The sequence below is a fragment of the Gallinula chloropus genome (assembly GCF_964237585.1).
Source record: "Gallinula chloropus genome assembly, chromosome: Z".
Classification (NCBI taxonomy): domain Eukaryota; kingdom Metazoa; phylum Chordata; class Aves; order Gruiformes; family Rallidae; genus Gallinula; species Gallinula chloropus.
In genome coordinates this window covers 57744152-57758187 of record NC_140089.1, presented here as the reverse complement: position 1 = coordinate 57758187, position 14036 = coordinate 57744152, and the positions used below count along the sequence as shown (strand labels likewise).

The window sequence follows — 14036 nt, the reverse complement described above, 5'->3', positions numbered from 1 at the left end:
TGGAAGTGTATTCTGTGGAGATTCCAGCTAAACCTCAAAAAGTATCACCGTAAAAAGAAAAGACAATAAGCCTATGTTGCAAATGAATCACTTATAGCAAGTGGTGCTCTACAGAGTCCTGAGTTTTGCTTTTTCCCTTTACAGACAGCTGACTACTTCTTTCTTTTAACTAAGTTTACCAGTCATTGACTTCAGTAAGTGATTTTAATTCTTGCCTTATCAAAAACTGTGAAAATGTTGAGTTACTTCAGAATAGATTTAGTTATTCCATTATTAGTTATAACTAGTTACTAATTACACTCTTCAGACTATTATTTTAGTTACATGGTACATAAAAGAAATCCAATGTGAATCAATGTAATACATACAAGGACTCAAAAATATTAAAAATTCTACATAACTAAAGTTTGAGACTTCACTTAGATATTGTGAATGCAGTTATAAGAGCAAAATCTTCCTACCTGGAGAAATCTATAGTATTTTTAGCCAAAACATCTTACTTCTGAACAAGTTCAACCATATTTATATTAGTAGTATTGCAAACACACCTTACCTCTTGGCAATATTTATACCTTTTTTTTTTAATTCCAGACTGACATTTTTAATTCCTGTTTTTTCCCCAGAACTTGAGGCAAGTAAATTATCGTAATAATTATTTGCATGAGGGAACAAAGCCATAAAATATTCATTTGACTAGAACTATTGTGTTCAGCTGAATGAGTATGCCAATCTGCTTATCTTAACAACATCATGCTGCTTTTCATGTCAGTGATGAGTTTTTTTAAAGTCTTAGCTTCTTAGCTGCTGGAGCACTGGTAATAAATTCAGCCATCTGTTTCTAAACTAAAAGGCTAATAACTTAATCCTATTTTCAGTCTTTACAGTGACCTGCATAGAACGTGAGTTAAGGAAGAAAAAACCCAAATGTCTATTTGCTTGTATGAATATTGTTTTTTAAAGTTCTAGACACAATGTTAGCTATATTAGCTAGGCACTGGTATGTGATCACAAAGTAATATGCATAATTGTAAACCCACAAAAAAAGCAAAACATTTTATAAACACCTTAGCTGTGAATAGTAAGAGGTAAGGTTTCCCAATAATATTTGCCAAGTGTGACAGGAGAAAAAAGAAGTCCATAATCCACCACATAAAAACACAAGAAACATGCTTCGTTTTTTTTATTAAAACATTTTACTTCTAGATAAGAAAAATTATATTCTACTATGAAAAGATGAATCAAAACATTAGAGTTTTGGAAAATAAAACATCTAGATGAAAGCTGAGGGTAAATACACTTTAGCAGACCCGTACCTGTCGTTCCTGAAGTAAATATATATAAAACAGAGGACTTGAGGTTGTTGGCAGAACGTCGATTAACTGGAATTGGGTCTTCATATGCAGTCTCTATTTTGTCTAAGAGGGTATGGACGTGTGGAAAAGTGGACTCTTTGGTCATTATCCAAACACTAACATATTTTTGGAGGCTAGGAAGAACTTCTTCCAGTGTCCCAAGCAAATCTTAAAAATTAACATAAAATAATGTTAGTTACATTATGTCTTCACAAAATCAGCAAATTAAGTATTTTTCCTCTGAAAATTTTACTTTTTATAATAGAAAGAGAAATGAAACTCATCTCCATGGACATAAATTCAATGAAATTACAAACTAGAATGAAAATTCACTGAAAACAGGATATAATATGGTAAAAATTATGTTACTCCCACAACATTGGTCAACTAGTTCTCAAGGAAAAATGATGGCCCTTGATTACTAAACTCTGCTTCCCATATAATTTTGGATAACCCTTGGTCATTGCTAATGAAGCATAGTTAAGATTCAACTTCAAATAAATAATGAAGAAATCTGTTGCAGATGTAAGGCAAATGTATACAGAGATGGCAATTACCAGGGCAGGTTTCCCCAGGTGCGCTAAACAGCATTCTCTCATCAAGAAACATTTTTTCAAAAGCACAGAAAATACTAATTTAAAAACAAACACACAAAGAAAAAAAAGTATGATGTACAAAGATACCTGAATTTCACAGGATAGAAAGCCTGTGGCTTATTCAGATACTGTCAAAGAATTATGTGCCTATTTATGTAGTGCTTTTAGTGTTTTAGATATCTTAAGGACTGATACATCATCAGGTACATCAAACAATTTTTTTTTTTTATTGTAATCACATGTTCATTCACTGACAGCCATTCCCTCTACTGGCTTTTACCCAAATATAAATACAAACTCACTTTTATAAAACAAATCCAGCAGCACAATGAAGATCCATTTTATTGGTTTATCAGGGAAGAAACCATGAGATTCACAGATTAAAGGAAAAAATAAAGGGGGGGCCAATCCGCAAGCAAAACATTTTATCATTTTATATTTCTAAGCAGATTTACAATTTGTCACTTTCTCAAAACATTGCACAGGCATTAAAGTACTAATCCAGGAGAATATTCAAGAATAGGAATAATACTGCTTTCAATAGAACTATTCGTATACTTAAAGACTCATTTACGCTTAAGTGCTTTGCTGGATCTCAGCCTATGTAATTAATCTTGCAAATACCTCTGTGGGTATAAACTTATGTTATTATCTCAGTTTTTATAGAATTGAAGTGGACATGACTCACCCAGAACCTCATAATGAGGCCTTGCCAGAGCACAGCCAGCATTTGAATTCCTGATGTCAACTCCAAGTTCATTTAACAAATATTAAATACGGATACCATTAGTAGAACCCCCTTGCATAAGTTTTAAACCAAAATAACTTCAGATTTTTAATTTGTCAGAAAACTACTTTCCTAATGACAGATAGCAGTAGATATTTCAATGATTGATACAAAAATCTCTATTAGTAATATAGAGATGTAGCCTACTGTTACTAACTAAAATGTATTACAAAACTAAAGCCTACAGAGTACAAGTTCTATATATTTTATGTATATTTAGCAAATAAGTTTGGGGGGTATTCTAACTGCCTGCACTGCAGAATGACTTCAGGAAGGAAGGAATCACACAAGCAATTGTGAAAATCTAAAAGACAGATAGCCTTCTGTTTGAACCACTGGAGTATAGTCCTCTTCTACTATACATAGCAATAGAATGAAAAAAATGCGAAGAAAAAATGTTAAGGGCAGTAGTGCTAACTGCAGGAAGCCAAATGCATTGAAAATCAAGGTTCATTGGTACATTCATTTTGCTTTGCTATCACACAATAAAATTAGTTTTTCAAGTAATAAATAAAACGATATTATTTATAATGAGACACAACTACTAATGGACTAATTGTGACAGAAAAACTATATACTTATTACCTTTCAATACTGATTGTCTTCCTATTATGCATATATATATACACTTGTGTCTCCTAAATATACTAATGAGAGGTTGCATAGGTACAGGTTAGACTAAGAACCTGGTAAAAGAAATACAGGTGTTAGATGTGACTGCAATTACATTTTGTTCTCAAAAATAGTAAAATAAGATAGCATTCTCTGTCATTCTTTATTGATGCACTGTCTTCAACTACAGGGTCAAAAAAGATCTTAAGAATTGTTAATTATCAAGGATTGTTACAAATTTCTTGTCCCTTCCAGATTCCAGTAAGCACTGGAACCAGACTCAGCTGCCCATAACTTTATAGTGTCCTTAACAGATAATGAATGTGATGTACAAATACTGAGAAAAATTACTCATCATGAAAAATTATACTGTGTAAATAAAGTGTATGTGTAAATGAAATTTCACCTATTCTTTAACTGAAACTAACCTATTTCAAAAGGCCTGTATAAATAAACCTCAGTGAGTATCAGCCTTTTTAAGAGCTGCAGTTACCGATTACGGCACTGAGGCATTGCCTTATTTTTCACCAATAAATTCATTCCTTCTTGCATTTCCTTGTTTTGCTCTTTACATTTTTGAAAGTTACAAAGTCAAAGCTGCATTGACTTCCAAATCTAAACTTCTTCACAGAAGACATCTTTTAACGACTGCACAACATGAAGAAATTCACAAATATTTGTGATTTTCTTAGAATTCAGAAGTTCTAGGTAAAATATGCACCAAGTTCTTTGTGTATTTGGGTAGCATGAAGTGCAAGTCTGTCAAAATGAAGAGGACATAACTCTTCTTTTTTCTCTCTCTCTCTTTTCTTTCCTTCCTTTAAAGGAAAAAAGATACTAACTATTAATTTCAACTCTACAGACACAGTAATTTAAAATTCAAGAATGACAGGAGGGCATAGTTCCCTTTTAGTAGACTGAAACATAGGTACTTTATAAATCTTCTAATTAAACATATATATGGTTCAATGTTTTTCTAAACACTCAGTCATAAGACCTATGCTTTTTTGTTGTTGAAGACAGTCTTAATTGTTTTTTAAACTACTATTGAACTATGAATCAATTATAGAATTTTTCTTTTGTGGTCAGGAATCCAGTACTTAGAATAATATGTGAACAGCTTGAAATAACAGGTTACCTTTAAAGAAATTTCTAGTTAGATAGCAGAGAACAGCAGAAAAAAATAACTGATTTCCTGAAGAAGAAAGGGTAATTCAAAACAGCTGCATTCAAAGTGCTAGAAATGGAAAATTACTTCTGGAACACACAGGAGCATTGACTGTCTGAAGATAACTCTCAGCGGTACAAACATATTTCCAAATAATAATTCTGATGATAGTCAGCTAGTGTTTTCTTCCACGAACAAAGAGCTTCTGTGTCAAACATTGTGTGGGGCTCACTGGTCTTCACATATCATCAGGTCCATGTGTCAGGAAAAAACAGGTCTCTTGAAGGTACTATAGTCTGATTATTTCAAAAGGTTCCTGGTAAGTGTGCTTTACCATAGGAAAGCAATTATAATAAAGCTATCCAGCTATTTAAACTTGTGCTTACTTTCAGGTACGTTTGCTTTTTACACAATTAAGGTATATTCAGGTTTCAGTTTATTTGTTTTGGGAGAAATGACTGCTTATCTAAAGTTTGGCTATGTAATCATAGTTCTCTGATTGGTGTTTACATAGTTTGTATATGCATATTCACTATTGGGTAACTATTTGGCTTCTACTGGGAGAAAAAATATCTGTCACTGGTTGAGATGAATATGCTTCTCTTTTTGCATCCCCCTCCCTGCTTTTAAAGCATTTCATTATTCAATTCAACATTAAATTTACATGAATGCGCAACTCAGTTATGTCTCTTGAGAAAGCAGGGAAAATATGTATTGGCTTTGAACTAGTGTCCTAGGCTTCAAGTTGCACAAAAGGGTTTTTATGTTATTTTCTAGCAAAGAAACAATGCAGCCTGTTGGCAGGGACACAGTCTTACACTGATGAAAGGAATACATCAGGTTATGAGATCAACTTGTACTGAACAGTAAGTTACTCAGAAGGAAAACCGTATGAAATAGCTCTTACATAACTTTGATGTATACCCTGGTTGATATGAACAGTAAGCTACAGCAAGTCTAGACTCTTCCCCATACTGTCTAGCCTCAGAAAATAATGTTACTTGTACTTGATCCAAGTGACTCCCTACACTCAGTACTTATTCTCACTAAGTAGTAACAACAACAGAAATTACAAGTCAGTTGTGGTTCAGCATCAGCACTGGTATCTTGAAAGGCCACCACAGGCAGTAAAGGTAGTAAAACAGAAACCATCTTGGAAATCACAGTTGGCAGTGTTTTCCACTCAAAGGCCATCTGGGACAGAGACACAGGCTAAGTAAAAGCAAGTGATCAAAGAGAAATAATGTCTAACAGAGCAGGGAAGAGTGTCTTCCACAGGACATTTACGGTTTTTTTGTCCCAAACATTTAGGTCCAAACAGCTTTTATATTCTAAATAGTTAAGAAAATACAGTTTTGATAAGATCCTTTTTGGTTTTTTTTCACTCAATGACTAACATATGAGAGATGCTACATGTGTATAACACCATATGACTTTAATCCTCAAATACCAAAAAAGACTTTATTTACTCTCTTTTCTCCAGGATGCAAACACACTTCTGTCTGAATTATGCAAGCAGAAACCCTATTCCGAGCTCAGAAGGCAAGAAGTTCAGAATACACTCAGCACTAGCTGAAAGCACTACTGAGGCCTCCTCACATGTGAAGAACCCTGGCCAGGAAAATGCTATGCTTGCACAGCTGGGAGGTGTAATTCTGTATAGAATTAGAGAATCACAGAAGGGCTGTGGAAGGGTCCTCTGGACATCATGTTGGTCCAACATGCATGGCTCAAGCAGGCCCTTGTAGAGAAGGCTGCCCACATGTGTCCGTCCAGCACGTACCCTCCCAGAATAGCCTCTGCTATCAGAATTCATGTAAATCAATGTCACGGTGTTTAGTAATGCAGCTGAATCCTTGCATCAAAAGTCATGATGGCAATCTGGGATGTCCTACTAAGAACTGAACTTTTCTGAGTAGCAACACATTATAAATGGACTGGAAAATTCCATTAGTGACTTTCTGGTGGGTCACTAGATTTAAAGTGTTGTTTAATAGCATTGCTCTTACACAGGTACTGTCCAAAAAATAAAATGTAAACCCTTGTTCAAACATGACTCCAGTGAATAGGGTGCCTAGAAAGGACACAGTGCCTTAAAAAGTGCCTTCTTTTTAGTAGTGCTTTACTGTTTAGCCAGTAGTTTTTTAAACAAGTGAAGGGTGGCATAATCTGGTAACAAATGTAGTAAGGATGGATACCTTTTAAACAAGTCAGATTGCTGTTAGAGTAAGCTAATGATGCCAGTCTGATAAGAGAGAAAGGCATACAGCTTCTTTTTTTTTCTGCTTTACAAGTTCCTCATTTACTTATATGCTAGCTAACTGCTGCTTTACTAAAAATGCAGTTTTAAACTCCAACTTTTGAATCTCTTTCAACAAACATTCCCCAGAATGGGAGTGGTAGTAGACAGTGTTTCTGGGAATGGAAGTGTGAGAATGTTACATAAATTAAAGAAAGACCTAAATGCTCTGGCTACACAGAAGATAAGTGACAGTAGCTAAAGCAAAAATACTGGCAAATCAGAGAATCTGTAGCTGCCTTACAGCCTGTGGTTGGGTAAGAAGAGAAAAAAAACAAGTTACTAGATTGTGCTAAATGAATTAAAAGAGCATTGCTGTCATCGAAAAAATTGTCTTGTCGAGATACCTGTTTCATAGAAGAAACTGACAAGAAGGAGAAATGTTGAAGCTTTTATGACATACCTGAGGCTTTAGAATAAAACATTCAATTTCAGATTTGAGAAAAAAGTTAGAAAAAGCAATCAAAATATGGCAGAATTGTCAGACCTGAAGAAATTCTGACTGCAAGTCCTGAAGGAAAGACAAGATGATACTAATTGGACTGTGTTACCAAACCACAACCCCTGAAAAATATGCAGACACAAAAACCCTGAAGAGTACAAATTCTACAAATGACTGTGATCTTGCAAAAGACAGCATGAAAAAGTGAACAAGATGTGGAAGAAAATGCAACCATATATCCATAGACATATCCAGTCTATTTAGATACAGGTATCACATTAAAAAAAAAAAAAAAAAAAAAAAAAAAAAAAAAAACAAACTTTGAAAAATGACAAGATGTACCAAAAGAAAGGTATACCAAATGTTGACAGCCAGCTGAACATGAGCCAGCAGTGTGCCCAGGTGGCCAAGGTCAATAGCATCCTGGCTGGTACCAGAGATAGGGTGACTAGGGAAGTGATCGCACCCCTGTACTTAGCATTAGTGATGCTGCCTCTTGAATACTGTGTTCAGTTTTGGCCCCCTATTGTGGGGTACTGGAGCATGTCCAAAGAAAGAAAGGGAAAGTGATGAAGGATCTGGAGCACAAGTCTTATGAGGAGTGGCTGAGGGAACTGGGGAAAAGGAGGTTCAGGAGAACCTTTTTTTTTATTGCTCTCTACACTTATCTGAAAGAAGGTTGCAGACAGGTGGGTGTTGGTCTCTTCTCCCATGCATCAAGTGATATGACAAGAGAAAATGGCCTCAAGTTGCATGGTGGGGTGGGGGGGGGGCGTGGGGGGGGTGGGAAGTGGCGGGGGGGGGGGGGTGGTGCTTAGATTGGTTAACAGGAAAAATTTCTCAGCCGAAAATGAGTACTGCCAAAAGGCTGCCCAGGGAAATGGCCAAGTGACCATGCCTGGAGGTATCTAAAAGATGAGTAGATGTGGCACTTAGTGACCATAGTCTAGTGGTAACTTGGCAGTGCTAGGTCAACAGTTGGACTTTATGATCTTAAGGGTGTCTTCCAACCAAAATAATTCTATTGTCCTACAAGCTGCAAGATGTAATCATTTCGCACTGAGGAAGGCCACACCACAATTCTGAGCAGTGAAGATTTATCAGTGAATCTATGGGAGCTGTTCCAGATATTAGGAGAAGGTAGAAGGATCCCTTCAGCACGAATGAATCTTTAGTGAATTTAAATATAGGTTGCTGATTTGATGTGCCATTACAGACAAGAACTTCAAGAGCAAATTTGGTTTTGCTAAGCACAGACAGTTAAAGGTCAAATTGTTAGGGGGATGATTTCTGCTGTGCAGCACTACATGAACAAGATTGATGGTCATCCAAAATACTGCAAAGATAATTCTCTTAGAGAAATAGAATCATAAGTAAAGCGTCTTTTCATTTGTAAAGGGTGAAAAATTGAGTTTACCCTATCCACAAATGAACTACTAATCTCTAAAAACATAATCTTAGTTGCCAAACATTTTGTCCATGACAATGATAGATATTGGACCACAGGTTGATTGTTTTTAATATAAATGTTTTGGAAAAAAAAAAAAACAGAACCATGTTAAAGCTATGTACTATCCTGTAGCAAACAGTGTCACAAGAGCAAAATATACAAGACAGTTCAAATCATGCCCACTGATAAGGAAGAATCCCTTGCAACACACACTAGCAATGGATGAAAAGATGTTTAACCTGAGAATTATCTAACAGTATAACCACAGTGTTATGTACAATAATTATGTATTATATGTTTTTGTTTAGAGCCTGGCATGAATTAGTCCTCATGGTCACTGAATGGTACTTAACCTTCACTTCCAGTAAGTGGACTCCTTTGGAGCAGCTCTCTTCCACATGACACGGCCAATAAACAAGGACATCAAAAACCTTAAATTTCCATCACAGATACAGGAAAAAAAAAGTCTCTAAGTCCTGAAGAGTACTGTGAAGCCTTGCAGGCTCAGCAGAGACTAAAACTCATTAATAAGAAGGCAAACACATAAAAGACCAGCTTAGAGAATAATTTGTTGATATCTCTGCTGTTTTATCTGTCTCACATAGCTATTCTTTTCTGAGCAGCGAGACTCTTAGAACAAGTTAGTTGCTATCAGTTGCTGGTAACAAATTAAGAGTGGTAAAAGAGGGACCCTGTCCCATTTTGCAAATGCTTTTTTTCATTTGTTACTTAACTTCCCATTTTAATAGAGAATTCTTAGATACAAGTTTTGATTCAAAGTTCTCCTTCACCACAGTCAATGAGCAAGAATTTCCTTAACATTAATTCTAGACCTCAATCCACACACTCAAAAGCACCTATTCATGCGACAGTGTTAAATGGTAAGTTTTTCAAGAAAGCAAGAAGGTAAAATTAAAATCTGTCCATTCAGAAACATTTTTAAGATGTGGGTTGATTTTTTTTATTATATTTAAATTTGCTTTTGTTTCATCAGCTTGTTTTAATTACCAAGGATTCTTAAACCAGCATACCTTATACAATCCAACTGACAAAATTGCAAGGGAAAAATCCTAAGGGAAAAATCCTAATGGAAGGAAATCCCATTGTTTAGGTGTCACAGATGCAAAACCCAACAACATATGAAATAGGAACGAGGCAAAAAGCTGTAAAGTAGAAATAAGGCAAAGTAGACTTAAAATTATAATTTTAGAAAGGCAAGACAACATTAATATTTTTAAATATCCTCTTCCAATCAAATGCTATGTGATCTTTTAGCATTACAGGTTCACTTACACTTGATCATAAATGCTGAGGCAAGTTTAGGTTTTGGATCTGTCTTCAATTTATACATCAGTTATAGAACTTAAACCCAGTTTGAATATACAATGCACAGTATGCCCACATTAAGATTTTAAATCATTTTGAAGCACTTAATAAAAATGTAATACTTCAGAAACTTACAGAGCACAATTATTTCCTATAAAACCCCAGCAATTTATTCTACAATTGAACATCCATATTAAGTTGGTTATTACAAATCAAACTCCTATGTGCTACACCTGTAAAAAAAAAAAACAACCCAGCACAAAATTTCTCTCACTTTTAGTCCCAGGACTACTATTGTACTTCTGCAAACAATGGTACAGAAGTTGTACAGTCTGAGCTTGCAGTGTATTTGATCAGTAGAAAGATGGGAAGATAGTGCAGGACAAGAAAGTACCTGATTTAAGTAAGATTAAGATTGACTATTTAAAAAAGAATAGGAAATTAACAGATAATGTAAAACCTTTCTGAAACACTTTAAGCAACTACTTAAATGCTTGGAACAGGCTACCCTTAGATGCTATAAACACTCTCACGATGCACATTTTTTTAAAGAAAATATTAAATGGATGCCCCCAAAGCACATATACTTGATTCTGCCTGAGAGTCTTAAGCTTTATGATCTCTGTAAGCACCCTTTAGCCTCAGATTTTCTTTCATTCTGTGAACATCTGAAAAACAGTTTTACAGTAAAGGATCTGGAGAGACATACAGCAAGGTGATGTGGCATTCAAAGCTTTGGATGTACAAATCAGGTATATACTCTACCTGCTCCCACAACCAGTATCTTGGGATCACAGCTACTGACACAGTGCAAGAGAGATCTGGAGTGGACATTGAAGTTGAGGAAAGCCACCACACAGCCCAGCTTGGCCAGTCCAAACCACACATGGATGAAGTCTGGCTCATTGCCCATCAGCAATGCCACCGTGTCGCCCTTCTTCAGAGCACTGTGGTGTAGGAAGACCTGTGCTATCCTGTTACTCCTCCTGTCCACATCCCGGTAGGTGTGCACCTTTCCTTCATAGATGAGGAATGGCTTGTGGGGCTGCTTCTCAGCCATCTTCACAAACTTGTCCAGGATGGTGACAATCCGCCCTTGCAGCCGGTACATCTCCACTCTCATCCCATACAGCAATACTTTCAGCAGGTATCTCAGGTCAGCCCAGAAGTAGGGGAAGAGGAGTTTCTGGATGAAGTGCAAGAACACAAACCCGGCGGCAGCACCAGGTATCCAGGAGGGCAGCATTGGGAGTGGGTAAAGCTCGTCCCAGCCACCCATTTCCCTTCAGCCAGGCGGCTTGACACACGGAGTCGGGGCGTAAGGTGCAGTCAAGCAGGCCGTGGGGTCTGAGGAGAAAGTAAGTGCTGAGGCTTTTCCCGCCTTCTCCTCCAGAGAGGTGCGCCGCCGCCCAAGAAAGCGCGCACCAGCTCTCGGTCAGGCAAACAGCGGGGCAGAAGCCGAGCAGCCGACGGGGCCCGCCAGCCGCACACCCCCGCCCTGCCGCCCGTCTCAGTCTCAGCACGGCCCGCTGCCCGGGACAGCTCGCCCGCCTCAGCCTCCTCCCACTGCAGCGGCCTCCGCACCTGCGGGACACCACGCCCCGGGGGGAGACGCGAGGGTGGACTAGGGGAAGATCCAGTCCTCAGCCCCTCCCCCTGCGATTCGTGGACGGCACCAAGCTGCTGGCTAGGCGGTGGCTGCTCCCTGAGCCGGTTGCATAAGGCGAGATCTGCTGCCTTACCCCACCCCCAGTGGCGGGAGGCCGGGAGGTTGGCTATTGGGTATGGCGGCGGCCGAGCTCAGGCAGCCTCGCCCGAGGCTGCCTCTTGTTGCGGCGGGAGAGTGAAGGCCACGACACCGGTCCCTGGGAGGGCGACGGGACGCTCCGGGGTGTGCGGGTGCTCTCCGGCGGGTTGATCTTTGAAGCGGTTCGGCTCCATTAAGTCTGCTATCACTGCTGATCCCAGAGGCTATGTGCTGAGTTGAGGCATAGAGCAGGGCTCAACATCATCTGGTCACCACAGATACCTCAGGAGCAATTTTAGACTGAGGAGACAACTGTTGCAACTAGCCGAGGTCCAGAAAATACCTTCAGGATCAGGCAGTGTACCTGGAAACTGTGGGCCAGGTGCAGGTCATGGGTTAGTGCAAATGTTTGTGCCAAAGGGATGCAGCTGGCAAAAAGCCATCACACCTCCGTGCTGATTCCACTGCTACTGAGATCTGTCAACCCAAGTGCTTCAACACACTGATGGCTCCTTGCCATCAAAAGCTATCCACTGCTGTTGCCCTTGGTGAGATGCATAATGTGGTGTTTATGTGGCCTAATGCAGCTGAGTCTGGAGGGATGGAGACTGAGAAGCTGAGGTCTTTTTACACCTCATGTAACATGTGAAGTGACATTTTTTCTGCCCTTGTGTTGGCCACAAAAAAATTGCATTAATTACTGTAGTGCATCATGACAAAAGAAGATCAGAAGGTACTTACTTTAAAATTAGTGAAACAGACAACATGATAAGTATTAGTTGGTCAGCAACTATTTAAAGGATGTGCAAAGCTCCACCTAAAGGACCACAATGTCAGCACACTGTGTGATTTGTGATACCACAGGAGAAACAACTTAATCACTCTGTTCTCAAAGAGGAAGAGGGAGAAAGAGCAGGAGAGGCCTGTTTGCCAGAGCCCCAGGACTGGTCTTGGGTTCTTGGGTCCCCTTGCATCCTTGAGGCATCCTGACCTCTGAAATAAGTTCCTCTTAAAAGATTTGCAAAGTGCCGAGGCATACAATGCCATTGCTATCTTACCTAGTGTTACCACTTGCTTAAGGATTTTGGATGGTAAATTTTCTACTATGATAATTCTAGCTAATTCTAGCTATTGTTTCAGTATAATTTGAAAAAAAAACATTTTAGGTCTTGCTTTATATTCTCGTAATCGTATGACCTGTCTTTCCTGTAGTCCTGTATGCAGAGAACTGACTGAGAAGATCAGGGGAAAAGGTGAGGGGAGGCAGCAACAAACGCATTGAAAAATGGCAGGCAATAGCTTCTTACATTGCAATTTCAATACTAAGTATATACCGTACTTCTAGGACATCTTCTTTAGGTCAGTGCGTAGTCCAACTATGTTAAATCATGAATGGTCTTTGTCAGCTCCAACTGCAAAGAATCAGTTTAGCTCAAAACTAAAATTTTGACTAATTTTTACTTTTTTTTTTTTTTAATTCAGTCTTTGACCTACAGGAATGGAGACTTATGAAGGGTTGAGTTGTGTTCTGGTGGTTCTGATACACTTACTTTCTGTTTTCTTTTCAAGATTGAAGACTGATTAGATTAAGAATATACATACATATCTTTTTTATATGAATACTGTCTGGACATTCATTGGAAAAATAATTGAAGCAAATTAAATAGTGAAAAACTTTTGATGATTAAATGCCTCTTTAAGGGCAGTAGTCTGATAGGTTTTTATGATACTGTGGTATAACCTACCTGTAAGGTGCAATGGAGGTACCTGTATATGGTGTACACTGCATAGGTATGCATTTACAGGAAGACGGAATAATTAACTTTTTAGCTGGTGGGCATCACTTTTTCTAGAAAGACATTTGTGAGAAGATAGAATTTTAGCTGGCTTTTCTTGGTGGAAGGTAACTTAATGAGCCAGAGTTGTTTGGGTGGCTTTTTTCTTTGTTTATTTTTAAGTAAATAGTAAGTAAATTAAATGCTGCAGTAATCTGTGCTTAAAGTAATATTAAAAAAACCACTGTAGAGTTACTTGGTTGACTAGAGTTTGCCATTTTTAATTGTTATGTAAATGTGCATAAATAATGGATAAAGGGAAAGACTGTGGGCTTTAAGAAAGATGTATACTTACGTGTTTATTGCAAGAAGATAGAGGGAAATTGAAAGATGCTTTTTTTTGCAGTGATGACTTTGAAGAAGGCAGAAAGAAAGCAGAAGTGGGGGCATACATCTTTAACCTTGTATTTTTAACACCCTTT

General features: G+C 38.0%; 2 protein-coding genes across 2 annotated transcripts in view; both read right to left on the bottom strand.

The window, feature by feature from the left end:
- LOC311204008 (long-chain fatty acid transport protein 6-like) overlaps positions 1-11311 on the bottom strand; it is a gene marked incomplete at both ends in the record, with an annotated part of 40509 nt that extends 29198 nt beyond the window's left edge. The window contains 2 exons of the mRNA XM_084278848.1: positions 1314-1520; positions 10798-11311. Coding sequence (XP_084134974.1) covers positions 1314-1520; positions 10798-11311 — 721 coding nt within the window. The remainder of the gene's footprint in view (positions 1-1313; positions 1521-10797) is intronic.
- Positions 11312-11361: 50 nt separating this feature from the next.
- LOC311203729 (long-chain fatty acid transport protein 6-like) overlaps positions 11362-14036 on the bottom strand; it is a gene marked incomplete at both ends in the record, with an annotated part of 29417 nt that continues 26742 nt past the window's right edge. Inside the window, one exon of the mRNA XM_084278487.1 lies at positions 11362-11737. Within this exon, the coding sequence (XP_084134613.1) occupies positions 11362-11737 (376 nt within the window). The remainder of the gene's footprint in view (positions 11738-14036) is intronic.